This window comes from Euleptes europaea, chromosome 3 (genome assembly GCF_029931775.1).
Source record: "Euleptes europaea isolate rEulEur1 chromosome 3, rEulEur1.hap1, whole genome shotgun sequence".
Taxonomy (NCBI): domain Eukaryota; kingdom Metazoa; phylum Chordata; class Lepidosauria; order Squamata; family Sphaerodactylidae; genus Euleptes; species Euleptes europaea.
This window is the reverse complement of record NC_079314.1, coordinates 37,385,142-37,409,388: the sequence shown is the minus strand read 5'-3', so window position 1 is coordinate 37,409,388 and position 24,247 is coordinate 37,385,142. Positions and strand designations below refer to the sequence as shown.

At 46.2% G+C, this 24,247-nt stretch overlaps 1 protein-coding gene across 1 annotated transcript in view; it reads right to left on the bottom strand.

The window, feature by feature from the left end:
• Positions 1–6,886: 6,886 nt before the first annotated feature.
• Positions 6,887–24,247, bottom strand: part of E2F2 (E2F transcription factor 2) — a 35,323-nt gene continuing 17,962 nt past the window's right edge. Inside the window, exons 2-7 of the mRNA XM_056847074.1 lie at positions 19,155–19,260; positions 15,830–16,049; positions 14,442–14,600; positions 10,298–10,412; positions 9,662–9,818; positions 6,887–7,195 (exon numbers count right to left, since the gene is read on the bottom strand). Coding sequence (XP_056703052.1) covers positions 6,948–7,195; positions 9,662–9,818; positions 10,298–10,412; positions 14,442–14,600; positions 15,830–16,049; positions 19,155–19,260 — 1,005 coding nt within the window. The 3' untranslated portion in view covers positions 6,887–6,947. The remainder of the gene's footprint in view (positions 7,196–9,661; positions 9,819–10,297; positions 10,413–14,441; positions 14,601–15,829; positions 16,050–19,154; positions 19,261–24,247) is intronic.

Sequence of the window (24,247 nt, the reverse complement as noted above, 5' to 3'; positions counted from 1 at the left end):
TACAAAGAAATTAAAAAAAAAAACCAAGTTGGTTTTTTAAAAAGCTTATTTTCAAACTGGCAAAGACACATAGCCCTTAAATATTCCTTTGTCCTTGGAAAGGCCTAGAATGACATCGAGGCATCCTCAATCCAAGATTTATCCCCTCCTTGCAAGAGAATCAAGTTAGTCTGCACCAAATCAAGGAACAGTGACTTGCTAAAAGAGGGTCTTGGCAACTGACAAGCCAGGCGGCAAATCCGCCCCCATTTGGCCCACCAGCATCTCTCAGCACTTCCCAACCAATTGGTGGCTCTTGCTTTTCACATAAGCAAGCAAGCATACGGAAGGGGCTGAGATGTGAGAAACTGGAGTGTGCCACCCTGGAGGATTCTGGGACGCCCTCGCAGCTTGCACAGAGCATCTCTGTGTGTTGAAAGCAGGTGCACAGCTGCCTTGCTTGTGGTCTGGTGGGTGCTGTCCAAAGTTGGAAAATGTCCATGGGGGGGCACTCTGACTTGGCCCATCCACCCCCTCTCACCCTGCTGTGAGTCAGGGAAGGAGGGGAGGGGGCTGACCTGGCCAGGAAGACCTGGCCAGAGCCTTTTACTTAACATGTCCCATGCCTGTACAAAGCTTGAATCACCAGCTGCTCCTCCTTCAGCAATGAGGTCTCAGAACTACAGATGTTCTTGTCATGGGGATGCTGCTAAGGATTTGTTATGGGCAAAAATCAATCTGGGGGGAGATGTTCCAAAAGGTCACCAAAAAAGCATTGGAATCTCAAAAGGCACCTTTGCACCTGGAAGACTATCTGGGACTGAGCTCTCTCAGCCCTGCACGCAAGTGGTATAAGTCTGGCTGGCCTTTCCACTCTTCCACTACCCAACAGCCCACGAACTTGCAGAGCAAGTGACCTCATCCTACGCTGCAGCATTGTGGCATTGCCCAGCGCAGGTAGGGATTGATGCAGAAGCAAGCAGGGCCACAGCTAACTATTTCTGCAACTGTAGAAGGAGAGAGCCCCAGTGGCAAAACCCATATGCCACTCTGGATTCCTTAGGCCTAAATTGAACATTACAGCATTCCAAAACAAGCATCCTCTGTCGTGCGAGTACTTTTACAGTCAGGCTAGGTGCAGAAACATAGGGACGTGTGGACACAGCCTGTGGCTCAGGCACCTCTTTTGGGGGCGACAATGTACAAGTGTATGTGCCATGTTCTGTGTGCCAGGAGGAGGAGAATGGTGTGCATGTGAGCCTCTGATTGGGGGAAGGGTTGGACTCATAAGAACGTAAGACTTCATAGGGGAAAGGGAGCAGAAAGAAAAAAAAGTAGTATACTGAATGAATTACTCAAGCGCACATTAGCAAACCTCTTTCACTGTTACATAGCTGGTTCCAAGCCTCATCCTTCACAAAACAGAACAGGTCAATTAGTCCGTTGAAATCAATGGGCTTAGACTGGAGTAACCTTGTGTAGGATTGCAGTGTGATTTGAGCCAAAATAAGAGGAAGATTGCCTTCATGGATCAAGCTATTGGCATGAAGAACTGGGGAAATATCCTATGAAGCCCTCCTGGGTGGTCCCATCCCACATCCCTGCTCCAAGCAGAGGCAAGGTCAAAAGAACCCTGCTAAAAGTTTCAGGAGCAACACAGGAACACTGCTGGTTGAAAGTTTTTGAGGATCCAGTGGGGTTTGGGGCACCACTAACCCTGTGCCTTAAAGCAGACCTGCAAAGCCCTTTCCCAGGCCCGTATCATTTGCAGCTAAGACAACAGTATAATTGAACACTATCTAATTTCAAACACCCCTCATCTGTGAAAATCTAGTACATTGTGGAGATGGTTAGGTTGGCATCCTTATCAACATGTCAAAAACTGCTTGAAAGAAAACTAGTGTATCAGGTCAGAAGGTTCCAGCCTAGCCTTCTCACTTACAGACCCCATTTTTACCAAGAGGAAAATTTCACTACTGGATGCTGCTTAGTCATATGGCCTTCTGCTTACATTCTTAAGTGGGGGGTTCACAGAAGGGCGTAAACCACGCAATTGTTCTGGGAGTGGTAAACCAGCCCTTGCCAAAAACGCCACTAGGAAAAGATGACCATGAGCCTGGATCTAGCATTTGAACTTTGTTGTACCCTCACCGGGGGAGCTATGTATTGCAGGGCACAGCCCACATTTCCCCACAGATGTCCCCAAATACAAGTCCACAGGTGCCATGCTTCTCACTCGGGTGCATCACACCAGTGCACTCAACATCCCCAAACCACACAAAGATGCCTTTTATTAAAAGGGGGAGTTGACCAAGGCAGAGCCAGAGATGTTCAGAAGAGCCACTAATAAAGGAAAAGGAAGGAAGGAGAATTGCTACAATGCCTAAATGAAGAAAGAGGCTAGAAAATTTGAGTCTTTCCCATTTGACTGATAGGAGGGAAATTGAAACACAGAATGCAATGAAGGTTGTGTAATGATTCAGTGGCAAAGATGTGGTAAGAAAACCTCCTGGCTCCCAACCCTATGGCCTAACCTTAGACCAACATTGTTCCCAAATCCATGAAGCACCAACACTTGTTTTGGAAGCTGCTCAGAGCGGCTTTGCAAGCCAAGCCGAACATGTTTGGCCTTCCAGAAGGAGAGCAGGCAGCATTGCCCTTGCTCTGATTTGGCTTTATAACGTCATCACACAGCTAAGCCTGATTGGAGAGGATCATTGAAGAAACACAGCCACTATTTAAAAAAAACACGGTGCTCAAACTGCAGATCAGGGAAAGAAACAACTGAGAACTGGCACTGAACAATACACAAAGGAGGAACAAGCAAGGCCTTGGGGATAGAGAACCTTCTCTCTCCTCACCTTCCCCCCAGAAGTCATCCTTCCACACCAGAAGTGTTTGTGAGCAAGGATTCGGCAGAGCTCTTACTCTTAACGCAGAGTAGGACTTGAAATACAGCAGCAATGGAGATTTTTCAAATGACGTCCGCTCTGCCTTGATGTGTCTGACGTCTTCAAACCTCGCAGGCAAGCTGGTTCCTGCAACTGTGCAGGACAAGGACACCCCCCACCCCACCCCAAGACACTTCTCGGTTGTCATTCATTCACTCCCACCCACCCATCATTCTCATTTAGTGCAACAACAGAAAGGCCTGGTTCCCGAAGGCCACAGACTCACATCTGGGCCATACAACATCCTGGTGTGTGTGTGTGGAAATATTTCTCCATACGAATCCCCCCACCCCCCACAAAGAGAATCATACAGGAAGGTTGTTGCCTCGCCTTCTCTGTGATGCTAGTTTTCAACATGCAGAAATGTTTTGTCAATGAGTAAGCATCCCATGATGTGAGCCATCCGGGCTGGCGCCAGGAGTCGGCCTTAGTTAGGCCTCCACTAAGGCGTACAACGTAGCTGGGGGGAGTCTTGCCAAACACTGGAGCCCTGACGGTTCTCTACTTTGCTCTTGCCTGCCTGCCCACTTTGAATAAGAAATAAGCGGTCAGAGGACTACTGCTCACCTCACTTTCTGGGCAGCACTTCAGATTGAGCTCTGAGAGGTCAAACAGGCTGGCAGTGAGGAGAGATGTGCCTGCTCCAGGCAAGGGGGCTCCATGCACAGCATCTAACCCAATGTCCTCCCCCCCCTCGCCAAACTGGCACTGTGAGCTGTCCCCCAGTTTGATGGACACAGATGATCCATGCCAAGAAGCCACCTGAACAGCCATGGAAGTGAACTGCCCACCCAGACAAGCCCTCAAATCCTCTAGAGGTTTAAATACTCACTTCATTTCCTCATTGAGCTCAGGGTCAAATCAGTGCAGGGTTGGTGGTTATAGAACCATGAACGGGACGGGTGGAGGAAAGAAAAGGATGCCCCCCCTCCATTGAGAACTGAACGCCCCGATTCCCCCTGCAGAAGGACTGTAAACCTCAACTAACAGCTGGCACCCTAGGCAAATACAACCTTAAGAGTAAACACAATCACAAGGAAAATGATCAAAACCTTCAGAAACAGGCCAAGCAATGCTTTAAATTTAAGACCCAAGTGCTGAATTGATTGAGATTTGCTGCACAAGGGAGCAAGGCATCGGCCGCTCTAATGAGGTGCATGAGAGAGGGAGAAGAAGCTTACAGAATAAATTCGAGCCTTTTTTTTCTTCCCTGAGTAAATGTCTATTGGTTACAGAAAGCAGATTCATCTAAGGACAGGACTGACAGGAGGCACGAGGCTGCTGCTGAAAATGGCATTTTTGCGTCTAGGCTTTGCCCTCTTCTCTCCAAAATGGGCCTACAAAACTGGTCATCTGCTTCCCCCCATCCCAGCTGCCGTGGCACCCAACAAAGCTGGATGAGATTATGTAGCACATCACTGATTATATCGCACATCACTGCAAGTTTCACAAGATGTTGTGGGCAAAAACTAGAAGCAAAGATGCCATTTTCTGTGGCAGGCCTGAGATGCCCATAGCGTCAGGATCTGAGTCCTAGGAGAGAAGTAAAAAATTACTGATAAAAGTATCTATAAAACAGACACACGTCTATAGGGAGCACAAATATGAAACGACAAACATGCAATCTTTTCAAGTTGCACTGAACCCATTAAGAAAAGCTCTGTGCGTCTCAGAAGCTGGATAGACCGTCTTAGAAGCAGAGGTTGGTCCAAACATGGCTCGCATTCCCGATTTTGCCTATTTCTTTGTCATGGTGGCAAGGCGGTGGGGAGGGAAGAAGAGGGCTTGCTGGCTCAATGGCTGAATTAGGAGCTGAGCAGCCAAACCCCTTGGGACCTTCAGAGGTAACAACTGCCTTCTTGAGGATGAAAGATATGCAGAGAGGGCACCAGGAATGAGAGAGCAATTGGGGAACCTCTGGATTTACCATCAGGGCAGGGGGAGGAAAGACCGAAATTATGTTTCCTAAGGGACCCAAGCCTCCCAAGGCACCTCCGACTTCATACAGAGGGAGCCTCTGCACCCAATGAGGACAAACGGCAAGGGATTGCCACCTGGTATCACCGGACTTTGAACAGGGGCTCTAGGAAGGACGACTGCATAGCTGAATGGGCACACCCAGTGGTCAGGCATCCGCTGAAGACCAGAAGATGGTCCACCAACCAGACAGAAAAAAAAATGCACAAAGCGCCAGAGGTCACAAGGCGTTTATCTAATAACTTGTAGCTACTTCAAAGTTTTACAAAATAGTATTAACGTCAAAGTTTCAAATAAATTACAAAACATGTATTACAGAGTACAAACAATGAGCAAACGCAAAAAGCAATTGTCATTGTTGTAGTTTTGTGTTACATTATCAACACTTTTGCTTTTTGTGTTTGCTCATTATTTATATTCTGTAATACATGTTTTGTAATTTATTTGAACCTTTGTTGTTAATAGTATTTTGTAAAACTTTGGAGTAGCTACAAGTAATTAGATAAACGCCTTGTAACCTCTGGTGCTTTGCACATTTTTTTCTGTCTTCTATCAGGTTTTCCCCCCTTCTTTTTTTCCCCTACCACCAATGAGAGACCGCTTGACGCATCTCACTCCCACCAAGCGCAGGAGACAACTGCAGTGGTCTTTAGGGAGGCTGATTTGCTGCTAGGAGTGGAGTCCAACTGTTCCATACTCCTTTAAACTCTACCAGCGCCAACAGGGCTTAAAAAGAGTCTGAGAGTCAGCTTCACTTCCTCTCCCAGGATTGAGTCAGTGTGTATGCACATGTACACACACGTGATCATGCACAACGTGCTGGGGGGCACCGGAGGGCATCTTGCCCAAGGCTTGCCAACAGCCCTGTTTACAATGGTTAGAGGCAAAGAAGGGTTTGTGGTGCAATCCTAAGCAGAGTCACACCCTTCTAAGTCCACTGAAGTTGATGCATTTAGAAGGGGGTGGCTCTACTTAGGATGGAACTGAGTCGACTGGACTTCAGTGCCGGGAAGCAGCAGGTGAGGTGGAAGTGCCCATTGGTCATTCTTTTATGAAGACAGGGGGGGGGGGAATCAGCACAGATGTCCTCCCAAGCAATCCAGTGTTAACTCCTTCATACAGATTTTGGCAAGGCATGCATTTAGCTTACTTAGACCTCACGTTCAACAGAAGAGTGGGGGAACACTCCCCAAAAGCCCTCGTTCACTTTGCTGGCTCCTTAAGTAAAAGTTTTCACTATCATCCTAATATACAATTAGGGTCCAGCACCCACTCCTAGGTGGCCCTGCAGCTCAAGAGGAGAGTATGTTTGGAATATCGCATTACGCCAGGATTCCAAAAAGAACATGGGAAGAGCTCGAGGCTACAGCAGGCGGGTCCGTAACTAAAGCCGTCCGGAACGCCACAATCGCCAAAAAGCTCAGAAATGTGATGCCACTATTAAGTATTGCATTGTGAGACAGGTGCCCCAGCCAAGCCACCTGACTACTGCACTCATAAAGGAGGTGGGTGGGGACAGGGTAAGATCAGCACTCCAGCCGTAACAACAACCCCAAATTGATGGGTGGCACACTTCCTTCGCCGTGTACCGCCACCACCTACCATTGGTAGTGCCCCAGTCTGGCTCTTTCCTCCAGTGTGAGAAATCCATGCAAAACATGGATGCCTACCTGGTCCTTCCTAAATAAGGCATGGCTGCTTGGAGGTATTTCCCTGCTGCACACACGAGGAAGAGGAGGGAGGAGTAAGCGGCTAACTCCGCAGAGCATTTCTAAGGGGACCTTGAAGGTAAAGTCCAGAGCGAGAGACTACCTGAGGGTAGCCCACCGCTGTCCTCCTTGTGCCCAAGGGCCCACAAAGTCCTTGACAGTTCTGGAAAATGGCAGAGACGGACCAAGATCTCCTTGAGACCCAGAGAGCAGCTTGCGAGGCCTCCTTCTACCCAACGCTTCCGAGAAAAGCCCTGAGGCATTGGAGGGAGGAGAGAGGACAGGCTAGCACCATAAACCAAAAAGAAAGACTAGGACTATGACTCCCGGTTCAGTTTTTCAGCAGGTCGCCCAAGTCGTAGGCCTCAAACAAGTCGCTCACCCCCTCTCCCTCCTCTAGCCCCCACAGGTAGTCATCTTGGTCGAGGGGAGGGGAGAAGCTGACAAACGGGCCGGCGTCGCCGTAGGAAGCAGAAGGGAGCTGGTCCTCCGTCTGCTGCAAGAGGTGCTGGGGCAACTCCAGGAAGCCATCCTCCCCTTCCATGAGGCAGCTCGGCAGCTCTGTCTTCACGGGCTCGGCTGAAAGAAAAGAGCCGCGAGTGAGCAGAGCGCCGAAGCGACACCGTGCCCCCCCACCCAGAGGTGGCTCCAGAATCGGTGTCAGATGCGCCAGTCGCCTCCTTTTTCTGTCTTTTAGGAAACTAAAATTTTGACACCCCTCCTTTCCCTTTGACTCAAGGCAGCTTATGATTCCACAATTAAGATCATACCAAATACAAATCATTTTTTAAAAGCTCCACAATTAAGAACATACAAAATACAATACAATTTTTTTAAAAAAACCCTTTTTTTAAAAAAATATTTTTAATCCTATCCTGACTTATAAGAACATATGAACATGCTGGATCAGACCAAGGGCCATCAAGTCCAGCAGGCTGTTCACACAGTGGCCAACCAGGTGCCTCCAGGAAGCCCATAAACAAGACGATTGCAGCAGCAGAATTATCCTGCCTGTGTTCCACAGCACCTAACATAATAGGCATGCTCCTCTGATCCTGGAGAGAATAGGTATGCATCACAACTAGTAGCCATTTTGACTAGTAGCCATGAATAGCCCTCTCCTCCATTAACATGTCCACTCCCCTCTTAAAGCCTTCCAAGTTGGCAGCCATCACCACATCCTGGGGCAGGGAGTTCCACAATTTAACTATGCGCCGTGTGAAGAAAAACTTCCTTTTATCTGTTTTGAATCTCTCACCCCAAGAAATAGATATAGCAACAAAAAGGGGGGGGGCAGGGAACCTTAACCCTTTAAAACTAGAATAAGGTACCCAAAAGATTTATTTCTTACCTTTTAGGTACCTATTCTTGAATCTCTCACCCTCCAGCTTCAGCAGATGACCCCGCGTTCTAGTATTATGAGAGGGAGAAAAGCTTCTCCCTGTCCACTCTCTCCAGACCATGCCTAATTTTATAGACCTCTGTCATGTCTCCCCTTAACCACCTTCTTTCCAAGCTAAACAGCCCTAAGCGTTTTAACCACTTCTCATTGGGCGGTTGCTCTAATCCCCTGACTCCAAGTCAGGGTGGGGAAAAAGAATATTTTTGACGTGCATAAAGCTGTGATATGCACAAAACCAAACACTGGATTTCTCAAGGTTCTCATTTGCATGTTATCAAATCTGTTCATAAACACAAACTGTACGTATCGAGAGAGTAGTGGGCAGTGCATGTTTTCAATGTGCGCAGTTGCCAGGCTCTTGGCATATTACTCCTGGAAACTGCATGTCATATCAAGCCAGGCTGTTGGCCCTTCGTCATGTACAGTTCCTGATTTTGACCTGGGAGGCCCACATTCAAACCCATACTGCCAGAAAGGTAACTGGGTGACCTCTGCCAGTTACTTTACGTCTTTCTGAGCCTGATCTACCTTTACAAAGGGCTTGCAAAGATAGAACAGAAGTAAGGGGGTTAAGTCAAGTCAAGTTTATTGATACGGTCTATTTGACCAGCCAGAAATTACTGTATCAGATTGTCCAACTTGGTAAAACTGTAAAAACTATTACAAGTTACAAAAATTGATAAAAATCTGGTATTAATAAGATATAAAATATTAGTGCATAACACAAAAGTAGGCTTGCCAACTTAAAATTACTAAAAGTATAGAAGTACAAAAGAATTTTAACAGGTTTTTTCCCCCCACCCTATTTTTGTGTATTTTAATTGCGATGGCGCAGAATTTGGCAGTGGGGAGCGAAAGATGAGGAATCTCCCCCATCAGAAGCTTCTTAGACAGGAACTCAGCCGACTTATCTGGGAATCCACTGATCAGGGGAGCAATAAGTCTAAGAAGTGAGGGGGGTAGGATTCCTGTCTGGGGGGGGGGGAAGGAGAAAAATTTAAGACAATAAACTGAAATAAATGCTCTGACCTGCAAGTAGAAAACTAGCACAGCAGGGAGACAGAAACATGGTAGAACTCTTCCCTCTTACTGTGCTAATTTTAATCTCACCGAGAGTTTTAACACAGACAGTGTGGTGTAGTGGTTAAGAGTGTTGGACTAGGATCTGGGCAACCCAGGTTTGAACCCCCATTCTGCCATTCAAGCTTTGCTAGGTGACCGTGGGCCAGTCACACACACACTCTCGGCCTAACCTACCGCACAGGGTTGTTGTGAGGATAAAATGGAGGAGAGGAGAACGAGGCAAGACATTTCGGGTTTCCAACAGAGAGAAAGGCAGGATATGAAATGAAGTAAATGAACAATATATTTAGAACAGCTTTGGGGAGAGCATTCAAAAACACAAGCTGACATGGTACAGTCTGCTCAACCACTTTATGACTGTACCATCTAATTGCTCTGCATGTGTATACACTAGGCCAAAGAGCAGCAACAGTAAGGAAGGTTTCACTGACTGCCAATGTGGATCTCTACTGGCCATGAGGCTTTTAAGAAGCCAGCAGTGAAGGGGGAAGCCCAACAGCACACACCACAATCAGTTTCGGATGTTCCCCTTCATCGGTCCTCAAGCCGAGGGCTCTTACCTTTCACCATCGGAGGATTGGAACTGTGACCCCCGTCTTGGTGCGTTGGGGCTGGGCAGCCGCTCTCCTTGGCGGGGCTCTCCTCCAGGACCTCCTCAGGGCACAGGTACACCTCAATTGGCCCATTGCTGCTTTTCAGGTGCAGCTGAACATTTTCCTGGCCCAAAAAGAAGAGGAGGAAGAGCTGTTAGACTGGAGCAAGACCCCATCACCTGCCAAGTGAGTGCCAGACTAGGATCTGGGACCCCCAGGTTCGAATCCCCACTCTGCCATGGGTCACCTTAGGCCAGTCACTCACTCTCAGCCTAACCTACCTCACAGAGAATAAAGCAGGTACTTCAGTACTATCCCGTCCCATGACTTTTGTCTGCGAAGGTCCCACGATCCCTAACATAGCTTTTCGGGGTGATAATTAGGGATCTTTTCTTTGTTTTTCACCAGCAAAAAAACTGTTTGGATCCAACCCAGCGTTACAGGGTCAAGGCATTTATTTCAGCTCAGCCTGCAAGGACGCAGCACACTTTTAACTTTTCACTTGAGGCCTAGTAACATCTTGACCGGCATGGGGTTCCCTTTGCCGCTCCCTCCACCAAGATGGAGGGGAAGCCATCCAAGCCGTCGCCTGGCACCACTCACCTCACAGAGGTCTGGCACTTCCAGCCGGGTCTCTGGCGGGGCGCGGACCACAATCACCGTCTGCTCATTGAAGTTGCTGATGGTGCGGATGTCCTGATACATGACATAAGCTAACGTAGGAGAGGAGGCGCCAAGTTAAAGGAAATGCTGGAGAAAATGAGGATTTACTGGTGGTCCCTGGCCCTAAGAGCATGCGGCTGTCCTCGACAAGAGCCAGGGCTTTTTCGGCCCTGGCTCCGGCCTGGTGGAAGGCTCTGCCTAGTAACATCAGGGCCCTGCGGGATCTGAAAGTTTTCCGCAGGGTCTGCAAGACAGAGCTTTTTCACCAGGCCTACAACTGAGGACAGCCACTTATATTATACCATCTTTACTGGCCTCCCCCCTTCCCCCCCCCCCGAATGGGAATACTATAAATTGAAGGGTTGCCACCTGTTTGGTGCCTACAGCTTATTCAGAATTTGTGCGCCATTGTGTTAGGGTTTTAGTTTTATTGTTTGGTTTTATTAGGATCATATACACTGTTTGCTGTGCTTTTAATGACGTTACCTGCCTGAGCCAGCTTGCTAAGGAGGGCGAGTTATAAATCTAATAAACAAACAAACAAACAAAAGGCCCAAATTCCAGAACTGCCCGAGGATCTTACTATTTAGACAAAACAACAGAATACAATTTTACTCTTCCTACCCAAAGAGAAGAAGGCAGGCAACGTATTAAGTTATATCCCCTTCTGCCATATGCACAAGAGCATAACCCTCCACACTTTCTTTTCCTTTCAAGCTCCTGTGACCCAATGGTCTTGAGCAGTAAATGAGGAGCTTTTATTTCTTTAAGGAAAATATGGTGGAGAGATACTTGGACACCGCTAGTGTTGTTTTTGGATCTCTATCTGTAATGCCTGTGTTATAATATCAATTTCGAATCAATATAACACAGTGGGAGGTTGATAGTTCAAAGCAGTAGTTTACTGAGCTCAGTATACATACCGGGTGAAACTGCCCTAATGCGCAGGACAGTCTTCACACCGAACAAAGGATTGCTACCCCAATTATAACTTCTGGTTAGGGATGTTCCAATTACGTTGACTTACTATACATTGGTTGTATACATTGGTTGACTTACTATACATTGTCTGCCTTTCTTTAATTAACATAGTATATAGAGATTGGTAGAAGCTGTCTCTAAGCAAGCACTTGGTCTTGTGATTCACATTCCTAACAGTGAAGGTAAGACACTGTTTTTCTCTACAGGGGAAAGCCTGTACCAGGCAATGTGTTCTGTTGGCCTCTTATAGTTATGGATGCCAGCGTTCCCAAAGTTTCCCTGTGTGGGTAGAATATATCTGCCTGATGCTATGCTCTATTCTTGAGCATAGCACCTCATGAACCTATGAATGTTTATACATATGAAAGAATATATGTTTCCCAATAAATGAAGTTTATAGGCACTTCATATCCACCAGCAGAAAGGGGACTACTTTGTCTTTTGGTATAGTGGCAGATAATTTAATTAGAATAGCGGTAATCCATTGATTGCCCTGACCTGGATGGCCCAGGCTAGCCTGATCTCATCAGATCTCAGAAGCTAAGCAGGGTCAGCCCTGGTTAGTATTTGGATGGGAGGCCACCAAGGAATACCAGGGTTGCTGTGCAGAGGAAGGCACTGGCAAACCACCTCTGTTAGTCTCTTGCCATGAAAACCCCAAAAGGGGTTGCCATAAGTCGGCTGCGACTTGACGGTGCTTTACACACTGGTCGTGGTATGTTTTGTATGGGGGACATTCCAACATCATATGAGATAGTGTGCCAACTCTCTTCAAGTCACATGGACAAAGTCTATCTGAATAAGTAGAAAAGAGCAAGAGTCCAGTAGCACCTTAAAGACTAACAAAAATATTTTCTGGCAGGGTGTGAGCTTTCGTGAGCCACAACTCACTTCTTCAGATACAGCTAGAATGTGAATCCATCTGTCTTTAAGTAGAGGAGAGTGAATTCAGACAAGCATTAGTATGTAAATGTTAATAGTATGTAAATGTTAATAGCAGGCGTGATGGGATTAGGTGTGGTATGCAGAAGAGTCTGTGATGTCCAGGGGAGAGATGGGTGTGGAGAAATCAGCATTGGTAATGAGCCATGAATGCAAGGTCTTTATTCAGCCCAGGTAAATGCATTGTCTTTAGTTTGAATTATCTGAATAAGGTAAGTTAGTGTATCTTCCTTTTAGCACCGCCGAAGGAGCGGCGCTCAGGCGAGCAAGCATAAAAGCTCTGTGGTAACAAGGGACTGTTTGGTTGCTAAAATAAGCTGGGGTTTGCAAAGATGGAAGGATACCCTAACTCTCCATACGTATTATCAGATGAGGTCAGTCATCCTCGCTGTACCACACTCTGGTGGTTACTAACACCTGAACCAAAAACTATCTCAGGGGAGGGCTCTGGGTCAGCGGTAGAGCATCCGCCTGTCCCAAATTCAATCCCTACCATCGCCAAGTTATCAGGCGACGTCAAAGACTTTGACCGGAGGCCCTGGAGAGCTGCTGGCAGTCTGGTCTTGAAAAAGCCAGGGTCTGACTCAGATATTTAAGTCACACAATGTCCTGCTTGCCACTGCAGCTAGAAGAGGATTTCTGCTCTGTTCTGCATAGAAGCAGGCTCAGATCTGCTTCATAAAATCATAGAATAGAATCATAGAGTTGGAAGGGACCACCAGGGTCATCTAGTCCCCTACGCAATGCAGGAAACTCATACATGTAAGAAAACAAGATGGAAGAAGGGGCTTCAAACTGCAGGTAAGGGATTACATTTTTTAAAAACCTCTTCCCTTAATAATTCCCTGCAATCAGAAAACTAGCACACCACATGAAGGTAAAGGCTAGAACCTCTCTCCCCAACATGCTTCCTACAGGCAGGAGCTTACAAATATGCTGTTCTCTGTCTGCAAATGATACATTCTCAGAAATGGCCCAGCCCAGCCCAGGAAGGACTGTATCATGCAATAGCTCTGGAAAGGGAGGCCACGTTTCCGGCCTTCTACTGAACTTTTGTATCCGCCAACATCTCAGAGACAAAAACTGAGTGGTAAGCTTAATAGCCCCTCTATTCCCAGACAGAGGACCACAAAATGAGCCCCCAAAAACCACCCCCCACGAGTAGATTTCCACTTATTTTGCAAGCCAAGTGAGAAAGAAGTATCTAGTAAAGAAGTGAAAGGCACTAGGGGAAAAAAAACCCTCAGCGATCATATGAATTTATCATTGAAAAATAGGCAGTGCACCGCATGGGGCCTTGGCAAGCATGCGTATCAGCAACAAGATGTGGAAGTATGCACCTATTTAAGACCAGAGACGTTCTCGCTCACACCACACTGAGTTTTCACTTCTAGAGACTTAACAGAGGTTGCTGAAACCTGAGGGACAGGAATTGCCCAGAGAACACTAAAGGTAAAGGTAGTCCCCTGTGCAAGCACCGGGTCATTACTGACCCATGGGGTGATGTCACATCCTGACGTTTACTAGGCAGACTATGTTTACAGGGTGGTTTGCCATTGCCTTCCCCAGTCATCTACACTTTACCCAAAGCAAGCTGGGTGCTCATTTTACCAACCTTGGAAGGATGGAAGGCTGAGTCAACCTTGAGCCGGCTACCTGAAACCAACTTCCATAGGGATCGGACTCAGGTCGTGAGCAGAGCTTTTGACTGCAGTACTGCCACTTACCACTCTGCACCACAGGGCTCCTTTCCCAGAGAACGTTAAGGTAAAGGTCTCCTGTGCAAGCACTGGGTAATTCCTGACCCATGGGGTGACGTCACATCCCCACATTTCCAAGGCAGACTTTGTTTATAGGGTGGTTTACCAGTGCCTTCCCCAGTCATCTTCCCTTTACCCCCAGCAAGCTGGGTACTAATTTCACCGACCTCGGAAGGATGGAAGGCTGAGTCAACCTTGAGCCTGCTACCTGAAACCGACTTCTGTCGGGATCGAACTCAGGTCTTGAGCAGAGCTTTTGACTGCAGTACTGCAGTTTAACACTGCGCCACAGGGCTCCTACAGAGAACGTTACCCAAAGGAAAAAAAGACTCTCCCGAGCAAACGGGGACAGGAAGAGGACAGGAGCATCTCCTTCGTGTCTTGCCCCTCAAAAAGGATATCTCTGATTGGTTTCGTCTTCAGTCAGGTGCTTCAGCTGGAGCGTGCACTCCTGGATGAGCTTGTCCAGCATCCTCTCTGTCTTGGAAAGCTCTGCCTGCTCCTGCCGCAACACCTGCTGTCTCGCCGCCACCGAGGAGTCTTCAAAAATCCCGGTCCCCCTAGGCAGCAACGTTCACAGGTTAAACGATATAACTGGAGGGTCACAGGACCCCCATTTGTTAGATGTGAACGGAGTCAAAACTGCTGCTGTCAAAAGTTCTCCCACCTTGCAGAACGTGCCTTTCCTCTGGGAGCAAAGTTTTATGAAAGAAAAGACCTAAGGATACAGATTCAAAGCCCGTGCAGTTCTTAAAAGTGAAGAAAACCAGAGATTCAGAAGCCTTGCCAGTGGATTTAAGGAAGGGTTTTGTCACAATGCTATCCTACCAAGGGGTATAAGAAAGCGGGGGGCGGGGGATCTCTCCTTTGCAATTTAAGGCTCCCTTGGATGCAACTCTTAAAATGTGCAGCACTGTGCCAAAGGAGATTTGGCATGCTGGAAGGTCTAAGAGCAAAGGTACCAATTCAAGCCTTTAAAAAAAATAAATGGCGAGTGTAACTTTTTTTAAATCAGAAACAAAGATATTACATATACACCAGCAAGTATTATAGAACACAAAAGAATGCATCCCGTCTCTACCCTTATCACTCCAGGCCGTTACCAGTAAACTTATACGAGCAGATGTCCAAGTCACTAACTTGTACACCGATTAAGCTATACAAGAGCCAATTTAATAATCCAAACTATTCAATCAGTTATGGGACGAGCTTTTTTGCCATATTAAACGCACAGCGATACATTGTATTTCTGCAGCTAGCGGAACAGATATCAATTGTACCACCATGAGAAGTAACTGCCGTCCTTCAGATAGCAAAGTAAAATAACTGAAGGATCTCCATGCCGAATATGTACTGGATCCCATGGCTCCCTTTTACATGTTTGGATTCAATGGGTTGGAACCAGACTAAACCTTCCACTACTGGAAGGCACTTCCTTCAGCAGAACAGAACTTTCCTACCTCCCCATTTTCCACTGATCTCCCCAAAAAACTCCTCCTAAGAGACAGGAGACACACCAAAAGGCTAATAAGAGGTCTACAGGAGGAAAGGGGAAATGGTGAAAAGTACGCCTCTCCTCCACATGCAGCAAAGGATTGTCTCTGTGATGGCAAGGACCGCTTTGGGACTGGGAAGGCCATCACCAAGAGCTCTGCAATTGCCCCCCTGGAAAGACCCGACAAGGGGCCACTCGGGTCGATCACGGCGGGGAAGGGGGAACGAAACCCAGCCCCTTGTAGTCGATGCCAGACTTCAATCCCTCGGGTCCTTCTTTCCCCACGACACTTACATCCACTGGATGTTGTTCTTGGACTTCTTCCGAATGAGCTGTATCCCCTCCAAGACATTGGTGATGTCATAGATGCGCCGCTTCTGGACGTCCAACACCTCCGCGGCCCTGTTGAGGTCCAGCACTCCATCCTCCGACTCACTGAGCAAGTGAATGAACTTCTTTGTCAACAGGCCCAGTGACGTGTCGTAGCGAGTCTTCTCTCCGGGCGATTTAGGGGCTAAAGGTGCAAATAAAGGAGATTATTCAGCTGGGGAGCAGGAGATGGAGGAAGCTTTCATCACTAGCCTGCTCCTCTTCCACAATCCCACCTGGACAAAATGAGGCTGGTTTTGGAGGCCAAAGTTTCTAGTCCTCATAACTGTGCACAGGAAGTTGCCTTATATTAAGTCGACCTGGCAGAGTACCCTGATAGCTGTTCTCCAAGGCCCTGTGCAGAGGTCTTTCCCATTACTGAGATCTTTTTAACTCAAGATTCTAGAATTGAGATCTCAGACCTTTTGCTGTGCTCAATCAATGAATTACAGTTTCCTCTGTAGAGCCCTTGATCAGCAACTAGTTTTACTGGAGGGAGAGTCTATTCATCCATCCTCTTACCTTCTACCTCCCTCTCCCATTTTCCAGATCCCGTTACCCATTTCCCTCTTAAGAAGAAGAATAGCTGGTTATTTTATATGCTGACTTTCTCTACCATTTAAGGAAGAATCAAACCGGCTTACAATCCCCTTCCCTTCCCCTCCCCACAACAGACCCCCTGTGAGGTAGGTGAGGGTGAGAGTGTGACTAGCCCAAGGTCACCCAGCTGGCTTCATGTGTAGGAGTGGGAAAACAAATCCAGTTCACCAGATTAGCCTCCGCCGCTCATGTGGAGGAGTGGGGAATCAAGCCTGGTTCTCTACATCAGAGTCCACTGCTCCAAACCACCACTCTTAACCACTACACCATGCTGGCTCTTACAATCAAACCATGTCTTGTCAAACCCTCCCAACCCCATTAGCAAAAAGGATGGGAACAAAAATAACTTTGTACAAACAGAAAGGGGTGACGCCATTCATCACTGCTGTTTCCGCTGAGTTACAAGAAGCATAAATTGTGCTTCTCATGGACCTGGCCCTTCCTAAACCAGAAGTGTGTGGACTAATGCACCAGGAATAGATACACGAGATTTTCTGCAACAGGGGTCCCCAATGTGGGGCCCATGCCTGATACTTTTTTTGCGCCCGCCAAGTGTTTTTAGGAAGTGGGTGGGGCCAGGTAGGGCTTTTGCCCAGCAAGGCTTCTGATTGGCTGTGCAGAGGTTTAAAAATGTTGCATTGGCAGCAGCTGCCACCACAGCATAAGGATCTACACTGTATTACTGAAGTTCAGTTGTGGCAATCGTTTTGTGGCCGGCTCCGCCTTCTGCAGCAGCCATTTTGTTGTTGTGCCCACCATGCCATGTCAGAATTCCAATTGTGCCGGAAGGCTCAAAGTTGAGGACCTCTGTTCTACAAGGTAGGCAGAAGCAGGTTCATATCCCTACTCATCCCTACGTGAACCTCACTGTCTGATCTTGGGCTAGTTAGCGTAATCCTACCGCACAAGGCTGTTGCGAGGATAAAATGGAGAACAGAATTATGTATGCTGCTCTGAATGCCTTCAAGGATGTCTTAAAGAATGTGATAAATAAATTTTCATAGATAATCCATTTCCTTTGCTATGGCATGTCATGCCTTAGGAGTCGTTTGCGTGCTTAGAACATAAGAACACAAGAAAGGCCATGCTGATCAAACCAAGGTCCATCAAGTCCAGCAGTCTGTTCACACAGTGGCCAACCAGGTGCCTCTAGGAAGCCCCCAAACAAGACAACTGCAGCGGCATTGTCCTGCCTGTATTTCACAGCACCTAAAGTAATAGGCCTGCTCCTCTGCTCCTGGAGAGAATAGGTATGCATCATGACTAGTATCCATTCTGACTAGTAGCCATGAATAGCCCTATCCTCAATGAACATGTCCCTCCCCTCTTAAAGCCATCCAAGTTGGCAGCCATCACCACATCCTGGAGCAGGGAGTTCCACAATTTAACTATGCGCTGTTTTCCTGTTCTGTAATCCTACTCCACTGTACTGTCTGATTGATTTTTTAAAAATATTTTGTAATCCACCTTGAGTCTGTGAGAAAGGTGCACTATTATTGAAGTAAACAAAGTAAATAGAAAATACAGAGCATAGAATGTGGAGTTTATTGTGCAGGGTACGAAACAGATTTGCCCATGATCCAGGAGATGAGGCAAGATCAAAGAACTTCACTCCCTCCCCTGCACCCTCCCGCAAGACAGTTTTGGTGTTCTTTCCCACTTCTGAATTCCATAAAAGCTGTACAACCCCATTCATGCTTAAATGTGGACACATATCTCCCTCTAGTGGCCCCATAACAGCTTGCACGTCTCTTTGTGGTCATGACAATACCATTCATCTTCACCAAGGCAGGTTCAACTAAGTATTCTTTCTTTAATTTTTTTTTTTTTTTTGCCGTCAAGTCACATCTGAATTATGGCAAACCCTGGTGGGGTTTTCAAGGCAAGAGATGTTCACAGGTGGTTTGCCATTGCCTGCCTCCGTGTCACGACCCTGGTATTCCTTAGAGGTCTCCCATCCAAAACTTGCCAGGGTCGACCCTGCTTAGCTTCTGAGATCTGACAAGATCAGGCTAGCCTGAGCTATCCAGGTCACCCAACAACTAAGCCTGGGTTCAAGATGGGAGAGAAAAGCCAAACTCTGGATCCCACTCACACATTTAGACAGACAAGCTAGGAAGGGAGGGAAATCGCCAATCCTTAACGAGACCGAGGAGGGGAAAGCCCCTTTAGGAACCTGTGGCTCACTTTAACCCTTCACTTAACTAGGAAACCAAAAGTGATCTCTTGCTGCAGGAGAGCACTTGCTGGGATTTCAAGTCGAGCGAGGGATCAAATAAGGAATTAGGGATCCCGAGAGGGGCTTCTAAGTCTTGCTGCAGCCCTGAGGTTACAGGTGTCATGCTGGGTCTGAGGACGGCAGCAAAATGAGGCAGAAGGATTGCCTGGCTTCTGGGGGCCTTCAGAGCAAAACAGGCTCAAGGAATTTTGAAGGCTCCATTCCTTCCCCTTTTCCTCTGGAAAGCACTCGAAGGACTTCTTAAGTTCCCTGCAGCTTCAGAACTTTCTTCCAGCACCACATTGTCAAACTAATCCCTAAGGGCATAAGAGCTAGAAACTTGATTCTGAAGTGCAAGAATGCAGATTTAAAGACATATATAAAGACAAATGCTAACCCCCCCACCCCCCAAGTAAAGGTAGCATTGCTTACTTTTTGGACTTGGGATGTGGGGCAGCGTTCTTCCCTTGCCCTTTGGGGTCCGGAACTCTGGGGGACACTGCTGACCCATCCCTTCCAGATCCAACTTCCTCTTGGCCTAAAAAGAAGGGGTAAGAAGGTCACCGTTAACAAAAGAACAGATTGAAAGCAGTGTTTTAACAGAGGGCTTTCCAGTTAAGAAATGAAAGAAGAGTCTAGCATAAAAAAAAAGAGAAGCTCATTTCTCCAGATAATCAAGTTTAATATGAGTATACCACATGGGGTAAGCATTCACTTTAAAACAGACACTTAGAAACAAACTCTTTATCAGTTCCAGCACAATGTATTAACCACTAAAGGACAGGGCTGTATTGAGATGGTTATTCTCTCCTATGATCGTCTCTACAAGTTATCAGTACTCGGATTGAAGAGATGTCAGAAGTTTATTCCTGGTGTCAAATTAAAACCTTGTATCCCAACCAAAGATCACTCACGTTACCTTTTAAGTTTTTATTCAAAATCAATCTAATCACCCATGAAAAGATTAAATACGAATCACAATAATACAACAATGCTCTCATATGCGAATGGAATAAAAAAATACATATCTTTTCTATTTTAAAACGAAAAGATAAAATTAAAAGATAATACAATGTCTAAGATTCTCACCAAAGCACATTCAAAAAGATTAGACAGCCTCACCCCTGAGTCTTTCAGATGTGGGTTTCGTGAGACTATCTTATATAGCCCCAATTGTGTGAAACGCACATGACTATCAAAACCCTGATGACTATGAATGCATGATGTAAGCCTCTGAGTTTAGAATTAACTTTGCCATAGAAATACATGTTTCAAAACTGATCTGTTCGTTGTTCATATTGTGAGATTTAATTCAGGGTATGAAGTCATTTTATTACATTATCTTTTTCAAGGGACGGAGCAAAAAAGAACACTGTTCTCAGGAAGGGCCGGTTCAATTAATAGCCAGGGTCTGTGACAAAGGTATGCTCCTATTGCTGCAATCCTAAACAGCACAGAATGGCCTGCTGTGACATTCACAGAAATAACCATCTGAACTACTAGAGCTAATTCCTATTCTTCAGATCTGGATAACAAAACTCACTCACATACAGGTAAGAGGAGGAAGCTTTTGTAAAGAGGGGAAAGGTACAGCAGAGTTTTTTTTCTGCAGTGATCTCCTGCTTACAGAATCTTTTGATGCTCACCAAATTCTCAGCGTTGGTAAAACAGGACTTTTGTCACCGAGATATTTCCTTTGGTTTTATTGATATAACTTTGCCTGTACTTTTTTGGCTTGGTTAACCATACTATCACACAGCCCAAATAATCCACTTTCAATCCACTTTCAGTGCAGTTTGAAGGTGGATTTTACTGTGTGAACTGGCAAAATTCACTTGCAAACGATTGTTAAGGTGCAGTGAAAGTGGATTGAAAGTGCATTATTTGATCAAAAGATATTTAAGATCAAATTCCCAATGGAGCCGGAAAATATGTTATTGGGGATAGCACCAGAGAATTTGGAAAACAACCATAGAGAACGTTATTGATATCTGACGACTGCGGCAAGGATAGTACTGGCAGCATCATGGAAACAAGAAACTGTTCCGGACATAGAAAAGTGGCAACAAAAAATGGAAGAATTTGCGGTTATGGCTAGACTAACCAACACCCTAAAAGAAAGAATGATCAATGATTCACAGAAGAAATGGGAATGCTATTTCGAATATGCTAACTGGAAAGTGTAGAATAAAAATTGAATAGAGAGAGAAAATAATAGTTACATATTTCGAACAAGTTATAAAGATAAATTTAGAGTATAAACATAGACTCAGTAATGTTTAAGTAACTATCATAACAATAGAACAATGTTCATGTAAACTGACTCCTGAAGTGCAAAATGTATGAATGGAAGTGTATGTATGTGTTTGTTATCTTTTCTTTTGAAAATGTCAATAAAATATATTTTAAAAGAAAAAAGAAAGTGCATTATTTGGGCTGTGTGAAAGTGCCCATGCGTGTGTCCTGTTGTGTCTTGAGACTCATTGATTTGAAAAGCAAACTGAATTATAATACATAACTAAATAACTAAAAGGGAGGAGCTCCCACTCCCTTTTAGTTAAGAGTCTGCCACAAACTTCAGTGACTTAAGTGTGAGAGTATAACTTCTTCGAGGAGTAGTAAAATATTGATGTAGTTGAATCCTAACATTTCTCAGAAACACCACTGGTTTCAATGGGATGTAATTCCAAGCCATTATATGCTTAGGATTGTAGCTTTCTATTCCAAAATTATTTCTTCCAGCCAGCCAGGATACAGAAGTTTCAAAAATGGGCGCAAATAGAAACAGAATTGCCTTGGTTTTAGGTACCATCAAATTTTTAAAAGGTATCTTTCTGCAGCATGAGGACTGGAAACATTTTCTAATTTTGAGGAAGCTGGACAAAACTGCTTTCAACGACTGAAGGCAATCCCTTGGCCACTTTGCTAGCAGGGGGAGGAGTGGGGGAAGACCCAGCTATCTGAAGTAGATCTGGCCAACTTTGGTTCTCTTCTACCCAGGGTGGCGAAGGGTAGGAGGCACAGAGCTCTGGTTAAGAGTGTCGGACTAGGATCGGGCAGACCAAAGTCAGAATCCCCGCTCGGTCATGGAAGCTTGCTGGGTGACCTCGGGCCAGTCACACACTCATCAATAGAAATGTGCAATAGAAATCATCTCTCAGCCCCCACAATCATGGACAGCCATTTGGTATGCTTCCTTATTTAAATAGTACTATCCCACCTCTTGGCCTATACCTACCCTGTGGAATTGTACAATATCTTTAAAACAGCAAAAATATGACCACCATAATGATAACGCCAATCAAAAATTAAAACCCATTTTGCAGCTCAAAAACCAGCAGAGAGGGCGCCAGTCAAGATCCACAGGGGAGAGAATTCTATGGTCGCTGTGCTACCACCAAAAAGGCTACACTCTGCATTGCCAAAGACAGCAGGGTCACACTAGATAATCTCAGTGCCCAGGGAGGTGCATATTGGGGAAGTTGTTCCTAATGCAGCGTCAACCCCTTATGTTCAATTCACACATGTGGGAGAATGTGGTCACAAATCCCTAAGATGGCAGAATGGATTGTACCAATTTAGACTCTAGGTGGAAGATTCCAGGCTTGAATATTCTTTTACATTAAAAAAAAAAAATTCAGTAGAAGAAGAAGAGGAATTGGTTTTTATATGCAGACTTTCTCTACCTCTTAAGGGAGACTCAAACCGGCTGACAATCACCTTCCCTTCCCCTCCCCACAACAGACACCCTGTCAGGTAGGTGGGGCTGAGAGAGTTCGGAGAGAACTGAGACTAGCCCAAGGTCACCCAGCTGGCTTCATGTGTAGGAGTGGGGAAACAAATCCAGTTCACCAGATTAGCATAGGAGTGGGGAATTGAACCCGGTTCTCCAGATCAGAATCCACCACGCCAAACCACCGCTCTTAACCACTACACCACACTGGCGAGGTGGTAGGTTCTATTCCCTCACTGTGATGAATTTCTACTTGCAGAAGATTTTCCATATATGTTTGGGGGCTTCCTAGAGGCACCTGGTTGGCCACTGTGTGAACAGACTGCTGGACTTGATGGACCTTGGTCTGATCCAGCATAGCCTTTCTTGTGTTCTTAGGGCAGCCCTTCAAAAACGCAGCCCTCCCTCGCCTGCAGCCTGCCATCTCACTCCCCTGCCTTAGACAGCGAGGCGACCTCCTGGCTGAGGAACCTCTGGGGGTGTGGTGCACATCCTCCCAGAGGCCAGCTGTTACATGTCCTGGGGTGGGGCAACTCTTCAGCACCCCTTGTGACACAGAGAACTTGAATGTAACTCATGAGCCGTTTAGAGAGGCCCCACCAGGGACTCAAACATACCGTTTTTGCTGCTCTCCTGGGACTGCAGGAAACAGGGGTGAAGGGGGGAGGAGAGGTACCCGGCAGCCCACAGAACAAGCCTCCACACTTGGCCGAGCAAGACACAAGGTCTGTAGGCCCCGGATTGAAGCTTAGAAGCAAGTGTGAGAGAGCCAGAATAGTGTAGTAGTTCTTATCAAACTACGATTTAGGGCAAACGGGTCCAAATTTGCACTCTATCATGGAAGCTTGCTAGCTGACCTTGGGCCCGTTACTCTCCCTCATCCAAGCCAGTCTAACGGTTGCTGTTGTTGGGAGGATAAAGTGGAGGAGGGGAGAACAATGGGATGAACTGTTCTAGATCTCCCTTTGGGGAGAAAAGTGGGGCATGGATTTTTAAAACCAGCACTGTTTTCAGTGTCCCCATCAGTAATGAAGCTTCACTGGGCAAACCTTGGGCAAATCACTGTCCCTTGGTCTAGCCTACCTTACATGGTTATTTTGAGAATAAAGTAGGAGACAGAACCATGCATGTCATGGCAAGTCTTGGAGGCAGGAGGAATATGCTTTGGTGCTTTTAAACCAAATCTTATGTTTAAAAAAGGTTTAAGAGAATAGCTTTAATGGTCTGGTCCAACATGGATTTTCTTATGCTCTTAATGACACTTGAGATAGACAGATAGGTACCAAACAAATACTCCTCTCACAGCGTTCAATATTTTGGGCACTGTGACACAGAAATTCTGACCAACCCCCTGCACAATGCAGAAAATTCACAACTACCTCGAGAGTAACTGGCCCCAATCACCAAATGAGCTTCACGACAGCCTCTTTAAATCCTTTGTGTGTGTGATAAGTGCCGTCAAGTCGCTTCCGACTCATGGCGACCCTGTGAATTCCTCCAGAATGTCCTATCTTTGACCGCCTTGCTCAGATCTTGCAAATTGAGGGTTGTGGCTCCCTTTATTGAGTCAATCCATCTCTTCTTGGGTCTTCCTCCTTTCCTGCTGCCCTCAACTTTTCCCAGCATGATTGTCTTTTCCAGTGACTCGTCTTCTCATAATGTGACCAAAATACGATAAATCCCTTACTACACAGCATCGTCTATTAAAAGGGCTTATGCGCCACGCCCTAAGCCATTGGGATCCCAGGGCAGCAAAACAGCAAATATATAAAGTGATCCATAACATATAATC